General features: G+C 40.4%; 1 protein-coding gene across 2 annotated transcripts in view; it reads left to right on the top strand.

Moving 5' to 3' along the window:
* LOC117305823 overlaps positions 1-17,150 on the top strand; it is an 84,475-nt gene that overhangs the window by 29,742 nt on the left and 37,583 nt on the right. For both annotated transcript variants that reach the window (XM_033790700.1, XM_033790707.1), the window contains exons 3-6: positions 3,032-3,187; positions 9,366-9,582; positions 9,984-12,955; positions 14,329-15,723. In XM_033790700.1, the coding sequence (XP_033646591.1) occupies positions 3,032-3,187; positions 9,366-9,582; positions 9,984-12,955; positions 14,329-15,723 (4,740 nt within the window). The remainder of the gene's footprint in view (positions 1-3,031; positions 3,188-9,365; positions 9,583-9,983; positions 12,956-14,328; positions 15,724-17,150) is intronic.

Raw genomic sequence — 17,150 nt, 5'->3', positions numbered from 1 at the left:
AACCGATTAACAACAAAGTCATACTCGGTGTAACCGATTAATATGCATACAGTAATTAACAATTAGTTTTACCGACTATACAGTCATAACCGATGTCTTAACCAAATAACTATAACCGAATAAACGCATCATGGATTTTAACTAAAAAATCCACTAACCAAATACCTGCAACTAAATCACAAAGGTTTATGTAAAATCGTCTAGACCTAACCGATTAACCATAGAGTGTGCCAATCGTTCATATAACAGAACAACCAACTGATTATTTTGAACCAAGATAATTCTGATAATAACAAGACAGTTACTTTAAACTTCCAGGAACAACCTAGTTTCTCTGTCGCAAATTGTATCGAACACACGTTCCAAATGTCTCCAAATAAAACATAATGTGATTTTTGGGGGTTGCATCAAATCATGCCATGATGTGCACGCATGCCTAGGCTTCACTCGTGCCGTAAATTAAACGGATATAGCTCGAGACACGAAATCGATTCCCACCTGACAATGACAATCCAAAATAGTGTTATTTGAGCAAGAGACTACGGGTTTATACTTTGGCTGTGTAATAAACTATTGATTGATGTGAGAGACAGTTGCATTTATGTTTGGCTTTAAACGCTGTGCATCTCGTGTAGAATTATAACAAGGGCGAGTTCATACGATTATTCAGCTTTATTTAGGCATACTCATGTGTGCGTTTGACTACCAATCAATTGCTGTCCATGCAGGCTTATCTTTTAAAAGGGGACACCTAATATTTTTTTAAATAACAAATGAAAGCAAGCAATTTTGGTATGAATATTAAAGGTAGAGCTGACAAACGAATAGCAGACAGAGTTTGTTTGACCAACAGATTAATGAAATAAGAAACCTGTTTAAAAATAATCCGTGGGTCAGGAGAAAACTGTAAAAACAGTTTTAATTCCATCAAAATATTCATCTTTCCGTTCAATGCGGTAAACAAGCTAAAAGTAATCTGATAATACATTTATTTTTTAATAATACCGATTGCCTACAAGATAATATAAATGTGCACTTCTCTACACCTGAAATTTGAATGCTCATAAAGAGTAAGAGAAGTCATCTTTTCCAGAATGTTAATGTGTAAAAGGTAATCTTTGCTTTTAATAATTTGCAAAAAATAGTTTAACTATTCCTGACGTTTCGACCCTAGAGCAGAGTCTTTCTCTTAATTATTTGTAACTATAGTCTCGTTGTGAGTGCCAGAGGCAATAAAACCTTTCTGAAATGTGTAGTCATTTCTGCTCAATCAACCAAGTGAAACACGGTATTCGATGAGTAGTTGTTACTTGTTGATTCTTTTTATGTTTTTGTATAGTAAGATCATTATCTCTCTTTCATTTTTTTTGTCTCAGCTCCACCATAAAACTGCCACTATAATTTCCCGTTCTCGTTTCGTGACTTCAAGTAATGCCTTTGACCTAGAAATAGTAACAAGTATCCCCCTAATGAATAGTAATTTAGCTTTACTTTGAAGTGCACTATACCGTTTCATTATGTATGGAACGAGCTATCGGGATGGAGTGCTTAAAAAGTTGCCATGCTTCCCATATGACGCCCTAAGACGTGGAAACGACGCTCACCCATGCCACTAGAATATAATGAAATAACTGCTTGCTTTATAGCGATTTTGAGAACTTTTCCGTTAGAGGGCGCCCTAGAGGTTACTGAGTTACATAATTTTAAAATAACAATGTATGACATAATGTATAGTGAATGTACAACTGTATCTGCGAAAAAACAATGCTTTTAAAAGTTTTCTCCAAAATATTCGACGTTCTTACAGTATTAATATTATGTTAACGGACTACCTTGTAATGGTTTTGTCTCTGCTGCGAAACGAGGAGTGAAGTTCACTTAAAAGCAAAATGCTCGAAACATAAGATTGTAAATTATGTGACGCTGTCAGCTGCATGTTTCTTTCTATACGCTGTATATAACAACATTATCATAATCACTGACTTCTCCATCTTTTACCAAAAGTGGTGAGGCTGTTTGTTTGGTCTACTCTTACGGGCTGTGTGTCTGTCCGTGAAGCTGTCCATGTTCGTCTGTACAACACTTCATTGTTCACTCTCTTCTATATAAGTATACTGTTTTCTATAACATATCCTAAAAGGGGAAATGATGTGAATATCAGTATATTGTCAGTTTAATTGAAGACCGTGTCACAAAATGCATCAGACTTTGTTTCTAATTTGGAGATTCCCTGGCTTAACATGAAATAAGGGAGCAGTTTCGCAATGTATCTTCACCGGAACTCTAATTTCATTAAATATTGAAGACCATGTCACAAAATGCATAAGATGTTTCTAACACTAGTTTTGGAGATACCCTGGCTTAACAGCGTATATTAGAGCGGAGCAAAAGTGCCTTCACCGTAACTCCACTTTCCCCTTTTTCTGTTATGGCATTTGCAGCAATCATGTATACTTATGGTTTGCACCTTGCATTTTCTCCCTGTACTAATCCACTTACCAACGAGTGCCATAGACCTTTTCGCAAATTATCCAATGCGCAAGCGCTATACTGTTGAATGAGGTGCATGCTGGTCTAGCTCGGGATCAAACTTGATCGCAAGCTAGACCAGCATGCATCTCCTTCAACGCCTACAGCGCGCGTACCGAGTATTTGCGATAAGGTCTATTTCCGCAGACAGGTGATGATATGTTAATATTATATTGCAACGTGTAGCAACTCCTAAATATTGTTTCTTTGTTCTTGAACTTAGAAATTGTCTTTTTATCAAAATGAATTTCCTATAGCCCTGTGTGAAAAAAATGTATTTACCCTAGGCTTACACCGATGTTTGTGAGCACTTTGTTCTCAGTACTTTCCCGAGTTCTGTGCGAAACAAAAATCACAGGCATAAATTACTCTGGTGGGATTCGAACCCACGACATGTGCAATTCTAGAGCAGTGTTAGAACATAGTAATGAACTTGAGTAAAACAAAACAATACCAAGATAAACTCCTGATGGCCCATGATCGTCCCTGTTTTGCCCTTCAGACAGAAACTTGGCTGTGCAACATGTGCCAAAGGAGGCGACGATTCATCGCCACCTCGGGCTTATGGCACGTGGGCCGCCGTAGTAATGGTCGCTTCTCTGGCTCCAAGCTACAAAGGCGTAGTAGTTTGGACGAGACAGAAAGCGCGCTCAAAAGAGTAAGTCCACAAGCCCGGCCACGTCAGTGATGGCCAAGCCTCGCAACCAACCAAACCCGCAGTGGGGGATTTCAGAACAAAAAACGTGACGCCATTTTGTTTAAGACAAAACCGTGACGTCATTTTGTTTGAGTCGACTGCTCTGGAGTGTCATTTCATCATGACACCCGTTACTTAGTCATGTCACTTTGAACAGCATCCTTTAAATTACTCAAATATTATAATCTGTTTGAGGAGTTAGGGAGACATCTTTTAATTTGAGAGAGAGAGAAAAAAATGGCTCACCTAGAAGAAGAATCTCACAACGCATGTGCGCTGAAAGAAAATGAAAAAAAAAGAATTCTTCTGTTTGCTTCGGATCAGCAATCATGCCTGTCCAAGCTCACGTGACACGTTGATGAAAACCCCCACCGGGCACAGTGGCTGTCATAAAATATTCATTTCAAATTAATGCATGGCCTAGGTGTATAGTGCTATAGTTTTGCAATGCTTTGCTTGCACGTTGATTCGATCATAGGATCTGTATATACAAAGCTGTTTCTGCCATTAGACAATCGCGTGTTGCCGACCATTTTGTTCATAAGTGTGCTTTCCTTCGGTTCGTGCTTTCCCCACGAGGGAAAGAAAGTGTGTGTGGACCATTTTTCTTGTTTTTATTGAAAAACTTTTGATTATGAGATTCGCGGTGGATTATTTTTATATATATATTTTAAACATACTTTTTATTTCACATCATTACCTGTCTGTGGTTTTGCACTCTACCGCCACTTTCCAATTGATTATTGTGTAGCACGGTAATTTTAGACTTTGCTCCCATGTGTTTAACGTTGATGAACCCACAATTGGTATGTCTGAACTGATTAATACAGCCTCCCGATTGATGCCCATACGTTTGTGGCAGAATGTAAGACAAAACTCACGATTCCCAAACCACAGATTACTGTATCTCTTCTACTCTTGCTGCCTTTTAATTTTATTTGGAGCATCAGAAGAGACAAGGCATGTGTATCTATCTTCTGATGATCGAAACGCAGGACATACCAGTTGTGGACAACAATCATCGCTAGCCAAAGATTGTTTTAGCATGGCTTTTTTACATACCTAACTTATTTTATTGTTACTTAATTTCAAATTTAGATAACTTGCTTGCGGAAAATGTTTATGTGTTTAGTTGTTTCTTTCTGTTACTTATATTCAATGTTTCGTGTTTGCTTTTTAATAGTATTAACCTGATTTACTTGATGTTATAACAATATGGTGTTGTTTTCAAACGAGGTATTCGAATGGTCTTATTTTTCAACGTGTTGTTATACTATCCCGATTAAGGTGTTTGTTTTTAAAAGATCAAATGTACTTTTATTTTCCTTTTTCATTCTAAATTCCTCTCATTGTCTTAAAGATCAATGGAACCGCAATCTGATTAGTTTAATTGACTAAAATGGTAATAGCTTGACGGCTTCATCATCGAGGTTATATACATGGGCGCCAACAGTTCTGAACAACACAAATACAGAAACTCACTCAATAGTAATTGTTACATGGCTTGGTTCCCTAGCAACATAAAAGGGGGAGAGAGAGAATATGGCTTGCATGGCCTTACATTTTGCATTACAGTATGAACCAGGCGACCGTGCATGCAGTTTACTTTATAGGCAAACTTCACAAATGCCTCTTGCTGAAGATATTGCGTTTGACGTAATTTCAAACACGATTTGCTCATCAGCTAAATTGACACTTCCGTTTCACTAAGATACGGTTATTTATTCTAGTATTGCAAGAAATAAGTTTGATATGGAGTCATCCATCTAGATAAATGAAAAGAAATCATTTCAAAACATAGCAAAGGGTACTGAGCATCGCTGAAACTTGAGTGGGTTCATTTCTCAAACTCGACGTTCATGTTTTTGAAGTGCGTCATAAAACTCGCAATAAATCTTTACGGAGGGAATAGCAAAATTAAAACATTAAAAATTAAAAAAGAACTTGAAAGGAACAACAACAAAGTATCGTCGTGACAAAAACTTTTAATTGTGGTGTTTGAGTAAAAGACAGAAAATCTTATGTACGGAGCTCTAGAAATGCCATCCGTCAGGTTGGAATCCCGAGTTATTGACTGCAGAATGATGACATCATTAACATAATAAGATGACGTAATCCTGGGATGATTTCACTTCGGTTAGACAAAATTGTCTTCCCGATAAAATTTAATCTTACGTTGTCGACATCATGAATGCATGTATGCGACATCCCATAATTTGGGATGAAATCGTCTCGAAAACCTAAGATTACATTAATTGGGACGACAACATTGATCATAATGTCGTCATCTCTATATGATTCATCTAAGAATGTCGACATCTAACGATTACAACGTCCTCATCCGGCAGTAAATTATCTCATTATTTCAACAAATTGGATGTCAGTTCCCGAGTCCCGTACTTTATTGCCCCTGCATTGCATACAAACACTGGATAAAAACTACAGTATGAACATACGGTCATGTGAACCTTTTCTCGGCGTTCGTGGTGACTCTGGCATCTTCATTAATATTAATATATTACGGAAGACAAATTAAAAATCGGAGAACTCTTACACAACTGCGCTGTCAATAATAGTGGCATAAAACAGAGACAACAAAACTGGGAAAAACAGAAACATCATAAGAACCTTTAACTTGGTGGTTTTATAATGAGTGTCTATTTCCATCAGCACAATCGAAACGTCAACCTTGCCTGTTATAAAGGAATGAGATGTAAAAGCCTGAAATACTCAAATATCTCGTAGAATTGTATGTCTTTATAATCCCGGTAGCATTGAATTATGCACGCAAGGCAGAAACATTCAACATCAGAGGGGTATAAATATTGCAGCCTTGGTCTAGGACGGGATTAATTTTACAAAGCTCTTACGGTAGAATTTATTATAAAAGCATGAAGTTATAACTGACTGGTTTCACATGCTCGGTTAACTTATGTATAATGCTTTTTTTTTTCCATGTGCATTCGTTGCTTGGATAAACCATGGAGGTAGCCATGGATAGACGAAATCCGTGCGTGAAGATTTTCGAAAGAGAACACATAATTTATTATTATATTTCGAGATTGTTGTTGGTTTTGGTGGTTGTTGGGGCTACACCTCAAAAAAATACAACCATTAACGATTTTTTGTTTACATCATTTGATATAACAATTGCTTTAACATGGGGTCTGGGAGGGCTTATCGCGTTGATGACAGTTTTGTTTTCTTTTCTTTTGCCGACAAATAATTATGTCCGAAGATTTAAAATAAATAAGTAAATGAGTAAATAAAACATTTTTAGAAATCTGATCATGATTTTTGAAAAGGAATAATGGAACAAATCAAACATTTGCACGTTTAAGTACGGTCCAATGAGAATTAAACATGAGCCGTATTTCTTTACATGTATTATTGCTCACTGACGATGTGGTAGATACATTATTTAAGACGGAAAGCTCATTTTGGCTTAAATTGAGAACGAGCATTGATTAACGGGTAATTAGATTGGTTAAAGTCGCTGTCGGGTCCGCATAATGTCAATAGTTCATGGTTTGGTTATTAGACCACTAGAGGGCGCCATGGCAATTCAAATATGTCGTCAAACGAACAAGATTATTTTAAAAACAATTCGTAAATGGAGTTTTCTATGTTATCTGTAGGTGTGCTTACATTGAATTAACACAAATTTAAAGATGCCAAGGCTGCGTTAAAAGAAGCAGGTTATGTCTTTGAAATTGGGTTAAGGTTAGTGGGCAGTGTTTGAGCAGAAGACAAAATTTAAATTGCTGTGGTTTAATAATATGGTAGTCTTCACCTCGCAGTTATCATGCCATGTGTATGAAACTACTACGAACGGTACCAGTACTACTCTTAAGTGAAAACTCATCCAATGTCAAATGTACAGTATCGATGTAGAGAGTAGTCATTCACTGTACAAACCTACATGAATATCCAATATCCAATATCGATTTACAAGGATCATTCACTGTGCATACCTACGTAAATGTCCAATATGCAATATCGAAGTACAATGTAGACATTCACTGTACAAACCTGCATGAATATCCAATATCCAATATCGATTTACAAGGATCATTCACTGTGCATACCTACGTGAATGTCCAATGTGCAATATCGAAGTACAATGTAGACATTCACTGAACAAACCTACGTGAATATCCAATGTCCAATATCGAAATACAACATATACTCTCAGTATATAAGTGAAATTACAATATCAAACTATGTTGTAATTCAATCGACGAGTGCGTCAAATCGTCTAAAAGTGCATTCATATTTCGACGCGTAGAAGCACATGTTCAGGAGTTCCTATGGGGATATTTTAATAAATTCCTGTTCCATTGGCACACAGTCCTTTCTCACAAGACACAAGATGGCAATCCCTATTCAACCCTCCCTAGTCGTGCCACGAACAGTGTGTTTTCTTTTCATTAAGGGAAAAGTCCACTGCAGCACCTTTAATTTAATTCACTTAGTATTCATCTATGTCAAGCACGCTCTTTTGTTCGGGCCGTCTTCATTTATTTAGGTCAATAAAACGCAGAGTGTTTCTTGTCTTATTGCTTAGAGTGCTTTATTTTAAGATTGTTTATAATAGTGTGTCTTTTTGTTTACTGTCTCTTTTGTTTGGCTTGAGAGATTTGACTGTATCACCTCATAGATCTGATGAATAATGTGTTGCTATTGTTTCTGTGGAAATTGTCAAGGTTTCGAATGAGTCATTTGGGTACATTTAATTGTTACCATCTTTGGACAATATTGTATGCAAATATATTGCATGGTAGTGATATCAACAAGCCATCATAGGCAGGGTGTACTCTTGGTAATTGCTCTACAAAATAAAGACTATTTTAATAACCATTGGTATTAAGGAGCACTGATGGAGAGCCCTTGGTAGTATAAAACATTGGAGTAATTAAGTTTTATAGAATGAATTGAATCTCAGAAAGTGTGTTTTATGCGGAGTTTTCCTCCACGCCGATTCTCCTTTTCCCGTACCCTGGGCAGACAAAATGCTGTCTACATCGGGTACAATTACACATGAATCCCAAGCTTTTTCTTGAAACATTATAGGCCAAGGCGGCCCAGGAGAAGAACACCGTCGATGATTCTTGCATTATTTTGCATCAACTCTTGATTTGGTTACAAGAAACAAGTCCCATCTAAACCATCCTCGGATAGAATTGAATTGTATGCTACATTTCGATGCATGAAATATTGTATCATCAACATGGCAATAAATAAATTACAATCTGCCGCATAACAATGTTATATATAGTTCTTTTTAAGGGATGTGTAGAACTTGATCAAGTGGTTTTTAAATAAAGCTGTGTGTGTCGAAGGAGAGGAGAGTAACTAATTAACATGGAGTAGCGACATTTTTGTGTGAAGCATTTGCAGTTCCAAAGTTATTTAATTCTATTGACAGTGATTCTGTTAGAATGCACTTCCTTCTCTTGGAGACAAACATAATACACTACTCGAAACGTCGACCTTAATGGTTATCACTAAACTTACACCTCAACAACAAAGATTTAGCTTGCGGCGACTACTACATTTTTAAGACAGGACTGATGAGGCAAAAAAGTGAGATGTCTCCCTTTTTTCTGGTTTATTGTTGTAGTCCGTATTGGCGATTTAGCAATTTTGAATATGTTAAAACAGCAATGTGAGAAAACGGTTTATGTGTATACAGTCTCAACCGAAATAAAGCCATACGAAAAATAATCATTAACGTTATTATTCGTTGTGTACTGAACAATTACAAAACTGTTGTTGCCATAGGCGCCTACTTGCTTTTATTTCAATTAACAAATGTATGCGGAATCAAGTGTTTGGTGTTGTTTTAAGTGTACCGTGACTTCATTTATATTGTTCGTTTTTATGGCTATCTGCTTTGTTATTTCATACACATTTCATAAATTTTGCTTGTTCTCCATCTTGTGAAGTGTTGCCATCTTTCTTTATCATTATTTTTCTATACACATCTCATTACAACACTTTTCATTTTATCTATGTCAATTTTTGTTTTTGCTATTCCATAAACCTCAGTTTCCACTATTCCATGAATGTTTAACGATTACCCCATCACCGATTTCCTAAAAGATCTTAACGGTTCCAACTTCATACTTTTTCACAGTCTGCCAAAAAGGCTCACAAGCTGGAGCGCATGGCTTCCTACTCCCAGTACGAAGAGATGAAGACTGACCATGACAGAACGCGCGAGGGCGCAATCTCATCCCCCTCACCAGAAGGTGCATGCGCTGCATCTGTGGGTCCATCCAGCGCTATTTCGAATCAGCCCAGACGAACACCGACAGGTGGGCGGGAAAAATTCAACGCTAGGACAGAAACCGGTGAGCAATACGTTTATCGATCAGTACTCATTGTGGTAGTCAGATTTATATACACATAAAGATGTAATTGGAAACGGTTCTTTTGTGTTTGAAATAAGCTGTTGTCAGATGTGTTGATGTTATGATAGGCCTGCTTTATGTTGTATATGTGGAATGTAAATACATGTAAATTGGAGCACGTTGTTATACTATAATCGAACGTGTTTTATAAAGATGGAGCAAAGTCCAAAATGTCTCTGGTATATGGTGTACACTAGACTGAATACTTGTTAATAGAATACGACTTGTCTACTAAACTCAAACGTGTTTTGTAGTGATGGCGCAAGGCCAAAATGCCTCAACGTGTTCCATGTTTCCAATAGGTGAACTTAACTATTCCAAATATTGTTTTACTTCCGTAGCACCACCGTCCAAGCCACCACGATCTGCGTCGCGGGATGATCCGACTTCATCTTATTCCCGCACCGACACGCACCAGTACCCGGACGGTGGCCAAACGGCAGCAGTGCTGTCCCAAGCCTTGGTACATCAGGACAGTAACTCCACCGACGCGATGACGATGTCATCAGCAAGCAGTGCCGAGAGGATGCAAGAGACCACCACCGAGGAATCCGAGATTGATTTCGACGAGGATGAGATGATGCGACAGCTTCTTGAGATGGCAGGTGATAAAAACACCAATGTGAGTACCGAACCTGTGGATACCGAAGGCGAGCAAATACCGGGTCAGCTGTCGCCAGATTACGGGGATGTGGAAGAGGAGACTAAGGACAACACTGAGCAGGACCTGAGCAATAATAACACCGTCGAGGACTATGCAACACAGCATGACGGCAAGCAAAGTTACCTTCAGAGACGGTTTGGTGACTTGGATGTCTTATACGAGGAAGACACCACCACGAGGGAGCCTGGGACATCTCACGAGTCACAGGAAGGGGTTCAGAGCTTCTCGGCGAAAACTATGCTAACTGAGCGCGAACGAGAGCTCGTACAAGAAACCGGTAGAAACTCACGATCAAAAATACTTAGCTTTTCGCAAAGATCCTCATCTGCAGATTGCACAGGGGACGATGAGGTGAAAGCAAACGGTGCAAAAGGCATTACAAGTAGCTCCTCATTTGACTCGTATGAATATCACAGTGATAGTGAAATTAAGTCAAGCAGATCCCGATTAGGTAGAGACATGAAGGACATGTCAACTCTATCGGGAAGCGATCCCAGGTTGGTATCTGATTCGGAATCACCGAACGGGGACTCAATCAATGCCTCAAAAGGAACCCTCGAGAAATTGTTTGTGCCTCAATCCTCGCCAGATGACTTTGCCACCGATGAGAAATATCGATCGGTGGAAGACTTGACCAAAATTGGAAAGGAAGACTCTGTAGCATCCGGCGATACCGACAACGGTACAACTAGAGTTGGAACGCCCGCTGTCGGCCAGCCACAGTTCCAGTACAGCAAACAGAAACCGAACAGTTTACCCAGGAGGCGCAGAAGCAGGCCCGTAATGGAGCTTCCACTGTCGCCAATATTTGACGAGGAGGCAGGGTCACCTGATGATGACCTTGAGCATCCGGCTGGAGATTTCTCGTCCCCAGAGTACGCTGATCCTTCACTAGCAGAAGACTCGCCGTTTGAGTACGAGTACGATGATGACGCAGATGCCTCACAGGAAGGTTTGTCTTCAGATGATGATAAAGAGCTACCAAGGACCAAGGATGACCTCCAGGCAATGGAAGGAGAGGAAACTGAACAGCAAGAATTTGTTGAGGATTTTGCCATCAGATCAAGGGAAGATGGTTTGGAAACATTAGTAGAAGAACAAGAAGAGGTACCAGAACAAGACACTGTCCGGGAAAGACAGCAGCCAGCCTCAACGAACATTGTCCAGACTCATGAGTCCATAACAAGATCCCTTTCATCTGAAAAACACAAGACAGAACAACTTTTGAGAGAGGCTGTTGACAACGATCGAGGTGCAGCATCAGTCGAACACACTGGTAACATAGATGATGCAGACAGTGAGACCCGGTCAGCAACCAAGGAGCAGTTCAAACACTTACAAAGACACTCTCAAGATGATATCAATTCTTCATCAAGCCTCACAAGCAGCCAATCGTCTGACGAACCGCCTGACACTGTGCGGTCAAACCAAGACACAAAAGATGCACATGGTCCCAGACCCAAACCCCCTCCTCTTGGCAACTTACCTGCAAGGTACAGCATGGAAGCCTACTCCAGTCTAGAATCAGAAGAAGGCAATAGCTTGCTGAGCTCACCACGGACTCCTAGTTATGATACTGATAGTTTTGAAAGACCAAAAGTTGCAAGCCCTGGGAGGAAAGCCGCTGAGTTGGACTCTCCTCTCAGTCCTGGCTTCAGATTCTCACCACCGGCAACCCCGAAGCATCTCCTTGAAGCTAGTAAACACATGAATGATGATAGCTACTCTTATGATAACTCACCGAGTGAACTGTCTGATGAAATCCAAATGTCGCCCGTCACTCTTACAGTATGTAAATCGGTTATCACGCACATGGGTACCAGCTTCGATGACTACAGCGGACCGTTTCCGACGAGCCAGACTGTGGCTAATGCAGTCGGTCCAGATCTACCTTCTTTTGTTGACTTGCCATCAGCCAAGCCTATTCCTCAAACAGTGGAGGAACCAGAAGCCAGCAAGAAGAAAGCGAACACAGCAGATGCTTGTACCGGGACGCAGACAGAGCACATCTTAAGTGTCATGATTCCTAAATCTTCTCCATTTCGCCGCTCAGAGGAAGAAAAACCCAAATCAGTCAAGATGCAATCGACCTCTTCACAAACCACCACACCCGTATCAGACACAGACACGAGCGCGGGAAGCTCCCCAATAAAACAGACTCCTAAAGCGAAGATACTCAAAGACGCTGGTACCGATGCAACACTCGACAGTCCTTCCTTCTCTCCCATGTCTCCAATGCATGTAAGCACCCACCATGCAAAGACGACCAGCATCGCAGTCGGCACCAGCCCGGAGTATTCCCCTCCATCGTCGGCACCTTCGACAGACACCGAATCGGTCGCTAGTCGGTCTTCTCGACTCAAATACGTCCATGGTGGATTCGGGAGTGACGGTGATACCACTGACTGGGGAGCTAGTATGCCCTTCTCCTCGATAGCCTCGTCGAGCGGTGCCTCGAGCCCCGAGAGAAGCTCCTCCTTACGGTCGACACCTTTGAAGTACTTGCCTCTTGAAAGTAGTAGTGCATCCAATACATCACCCCCTGCTGCCAGGAGAAGCCGTGCTGACAGAGAGACATCAACTCAGCGAGGATCAACAGCTCCGGCTAGAACACGTATGATGAGAGAAAGTGTGAGCTCAGAAAGAAGGGTAAGTCACAGAAGTCATTCAAATAATTTGACCCCCAGAAAGTGGTTGATTAGGAATTTTCTATGCATTTTGTTTTCGAAGATTGGGAGAAAATCCAACACCAATTCCTTTCCATTAAAATCGCGGTTTTTGTTATTGTGAAACCTCATTACTTCAACGTGCACGCTCTTCCGGTGCTTTTATATTTTGTAAGGTTAAGTCATTCACATAACTATTGAAAAAACTCCTTCTTTTTACCCCGAAATCAATTATGTCGGGTGACATAAAATTTCGCGAATTTGTATCATATACTTATAATAACAATAAAAAAGAAAGTTTATAGGGCGCCAAAATCCTTCAAAATGAGTTGCTCAAGGCGTACTAATGTTCAATATCAGACCCAGATTTTCACTTACAGCTTGTAAGAAGTCCTCTGTTATCTTTTAATCTGGGCCAAATTCTATTAAGCTGATTTAAGCCAAAATACAATGCCAAGTGTAAAATTGTTGACTAGTATCCTGCTGATCTTGCTCAGCAGAAAACTTTAATAATGTTTTTTTTCTGCTTAAGCAACACTTTGGGTCACGATTAACAACTTTAACTAAGTACTGACTATGTTTGAAGCGCTCATTCCAGTCGTCGCACCTATACGGGTGATATCCTTCACTGTAACAAAAGAAATCAGTAACATTTTACGGCACTTTACATGGCAGCTATAGGGTGGCAGGTAAAAAGCTGTAAATTTCACGGTGGAAGTTTTGTAAATTGTGCCTTGAAGGGGTAGTTTACTAAAAACTTCCACCGTGAAATTTACGGCACTTAACCTGGCACCCTTGCTGCAAGGTAAAGTGCCGTTAATTTTACGGATATTTTTTACAGTGTTGCTTCATAGTGATACACACATAACCTTTTCCCGTCTTCGGCCTACATGTTGTCTTTCTTTCTCTCTACTCTTTTAATAAACTATGTAACGGTAGAGTTAGACATACATAATTATTCATCAAGTATAAACGCATACACGTGGTAGATTCGTCACTGAACATACACACAACGTATTAATAAGAATAAACAGTCGTCGATTCCTATCATCGAAACCGAAGTGTATTATTTACAAAGAAGGTATCGGTCTGATCGATCGTTATGTATCAAGACCGTGAACTTAAAATGACAAACAGTTCCATTGCAGTAGTCTGTACGCTGGCAGTGTGTTAAAGCAAGTATAGCAAGGGTGTAGTTGGGTTGTTATACACGATCTTGACTGACGATGTGATGGCAATGTATTGTTGTGTTGGAAAATTGGTAAATATTGTAATGTTTGTATGCTGTAATATGTTTGTAAAAATAAAGCATTGTTGACCATGTTACGAATGAATGACTGTCAAATTGTTTTTCAGACGTCATCGAGCGATATCGACAGTTGCGATAGCGATGGTGGTACACCGTCAAGCACACCGAGAAAGGTTCGACGTCGCCTGCCGTCTATCCCAGCCGACCAGGTGCCCGTTACCGCTCCCCGGAGCTCGGGCTCCCACAAGGTCTTCCTGGAGAAAGACCAGAACATATCCGACCCGAGCAAACAGCTCGAACTGCAACGTGTTAAAGAGATGCTGAGCCGAAAAGCAGCAGCGATCGAGAAACAGCGCAGAGAGGAAGAGTTGCGCAATCTGAGGATAGAGGCGGATCGACAGCGTGTAGGGGCGGCCGCTGAGAGGATTGCGCGGCGCAGGCAACCAAAGCCACGAGGAAGATTCTATAGTGATGGCTCCGTGTCAGACTCGGAGGTCGGACCGATCGGGAGTGGCAGGGAGTCCAGAGAGAAGGATATACTCGATACTGATTGGAGACTCGGTGCACCTGCTCTTTCTATGCAAACCCTTAACACAATCGATAGCCAACAATCGCCTACTCATGCACGATACGGACTTGAACCTCCAGGGGCTCCACGCAGCACCCTCTTCCTCTCCAAATCAGAGGAAGACATCATTAGGGAAATTGAGAAGCAAATTTCTGAGACCACGGGAAAGGCATACCAAGCTTACGATAGGACTGAGATTGAGCGGGACGTCCGGAGGCGGTACGGGGCGTTACACGACTCCGACCGTAGCTGCAGTAGCCAGTATTCGTCCTCCTCGGGCTCCCGAGGCAGTCTTAGCGACAGCTGGAGTTCGGTCACGTTCGAACTCCCAGACTATCGCTTAAGGACCGTCCGCCAGAAACTTAAAGAGGAGCTGAAACTCGTCACTGCCGATAAAAAAGCACAGCTCGACAGGGATGCTGTGACGAACGAGCCCGCTCGAACTCATTCCTCCCACGGGAAGGAGTTCGGCGGTAGAGACTCATCAGCAATGGGGCTGTTGTACGCCCATAAAAACAGCGGTAAACTCCAGTTATTGACTGTTCCGAGTACGGACAAACCAGATAAGAAGGGTAATAAACCGAACGCTGGTAACCGCCTCTCGCCGCAAGCGTCTCCCCAGAGGCGGCGGAATCGCCGTCAAGCCGCCGACTCAGTCCCACCGATGTTCTCACCGATTAAAGAAGATGTCGACATCGAGGCAGAGGTCATTCAGTCTCAGGGCAAGCTCTTACATCACTCGGTTGTTGAGCACGATGCCATTCTAATGCCAGAGGGGGAACAGGGTAACGAGCTTCGGAGGTATCGTTATAGAAATGACGTCACACCGGAAGAGAGGTCATCCCCTCTCGATACATCGACGAGTCAGACGTCATCGGAGAGTACCTCGTCTGGTCATCGAAGGCGAAGACGAGATACACCCGGGAACATGAGGGTTAGTACAGCGTGTTTATACCAGTGTTAGTTTGATTGTTTTGTTGAGTTGTTGTTGTTGTAGTTTTGTTAGTTTCTTTTTAAAACGTCCTAATAGTGCCTGCCTTTTTTGCGAAACCTAAAATGCCCAGCTTGTTTTGGTGTTGTGTACACTATTGGCACTGGAAGAGTTAATATATTTCCTTTATCTTGGTATTCAAAATACACACCATCACTACAGCATTTCCTCAACATTTTCAATTTTGTTTGTGCTAATTCAATTACATGTTTTTGGATATGATGCTTCAATCAATACTTTAGTGTCGCTCAATTTAATTGAATTTGACAGTAGTTCCCTCGTGGTGTTTCCAGACCCAAAATGTGTCCCGAGGATTGTACTGGAAAAAAACTTGAAAATCAATACCAGATTGAAACATGTCAATTTACTGGCCCTATAATATTATTATTTCTTGTTCTTTGTCAGAAAACTTGTGCAGGTTCCAATACCTGGTTTTTTTTTTTAATTTGATGTTTAAATCAATACTTAAGTGTCACTCAATGGAACTGACCTATACCGTAGTTCCATAGTATTTCAGACCAAACAATTGTCCTGAGGACTGGTTCTGGAAAAAAAACTTGAAAATCAATAAATAAGATTGAGACATGTAAATTTATATGCCCTATAATGATATGCAATATTATACTTTGTCAAGAAACTTGACATCCAACCCCCCCCCCCCGACAAGATGTCGTACTTCAAACACATGGTATACAAAACAGGTTTTTTTTTTTTACTCTGGACACTATTGGTAATTATCAAAGACTAGCCTTCACAGCTTGTGTATCTCAACATTTACACAAATTAACAAACCTGTGAAAATTTTAGCTCACTCGGTCGTCGAAGTTGCGAGATAAAAATGACAGGAAAAAAACACTCTTGTCACACGAAGTTGTGTGCTTTTATATGCTTGTTTTCGAGACCTCAAATTCTAAATCTGAGGTCTCGAAATAAAGTTCGTGGAAATTACTTCTTTCTCGATTACCAATAGTGTCCACTGCCTTTAAGTAAATGCCAAAATTTATTGCTAGCTGGAATCTCGACATTTCAATGTCGACTAAATTTTAATGCGAAATCTATGATGGGAATACACAAAGGAGCAAAAAGTGAATTCAGAAATCATAGCATGATTCTATATCAAGTAGACTGTGACTATGAATGAACAGAGACCATCTGAAATTGACTGAAGTTAATTAAATACTAGAAGAGTTAATTATTAAGGCATACCCTCGGGCATTTGACGACTCAAGGACTAGTGTTATGGTTTCGCTTATAAATAATGAGAATAATTGAAAGGTTTCTCAATTTGAACAAAATACGGGCATAACCGCCATGGCACAACATTTATGCGAAATTAACTTAATTAATAACAGTCCGTTTCGAAGAAAAAC

The sequence above is a fragment of the Asterias rubens genome, chromosome 2 (genome assembly GCF_902459465.1).
Source record: "Asterias rubens chromosome 2, eAstRub1.3, whole genome shotgun sequence".
Classification (NCBI taxonomy): Eukaryota; Metazoa; Echinodermata; class Asteroidea; order Forcipulatida; family Asteriidae; genus Asterias; species Asterias rubens.
Note: the sequence above shows the minus strand (reverse complement) of the source record. Positions and strands in the feature narration are given on the sequence as shown.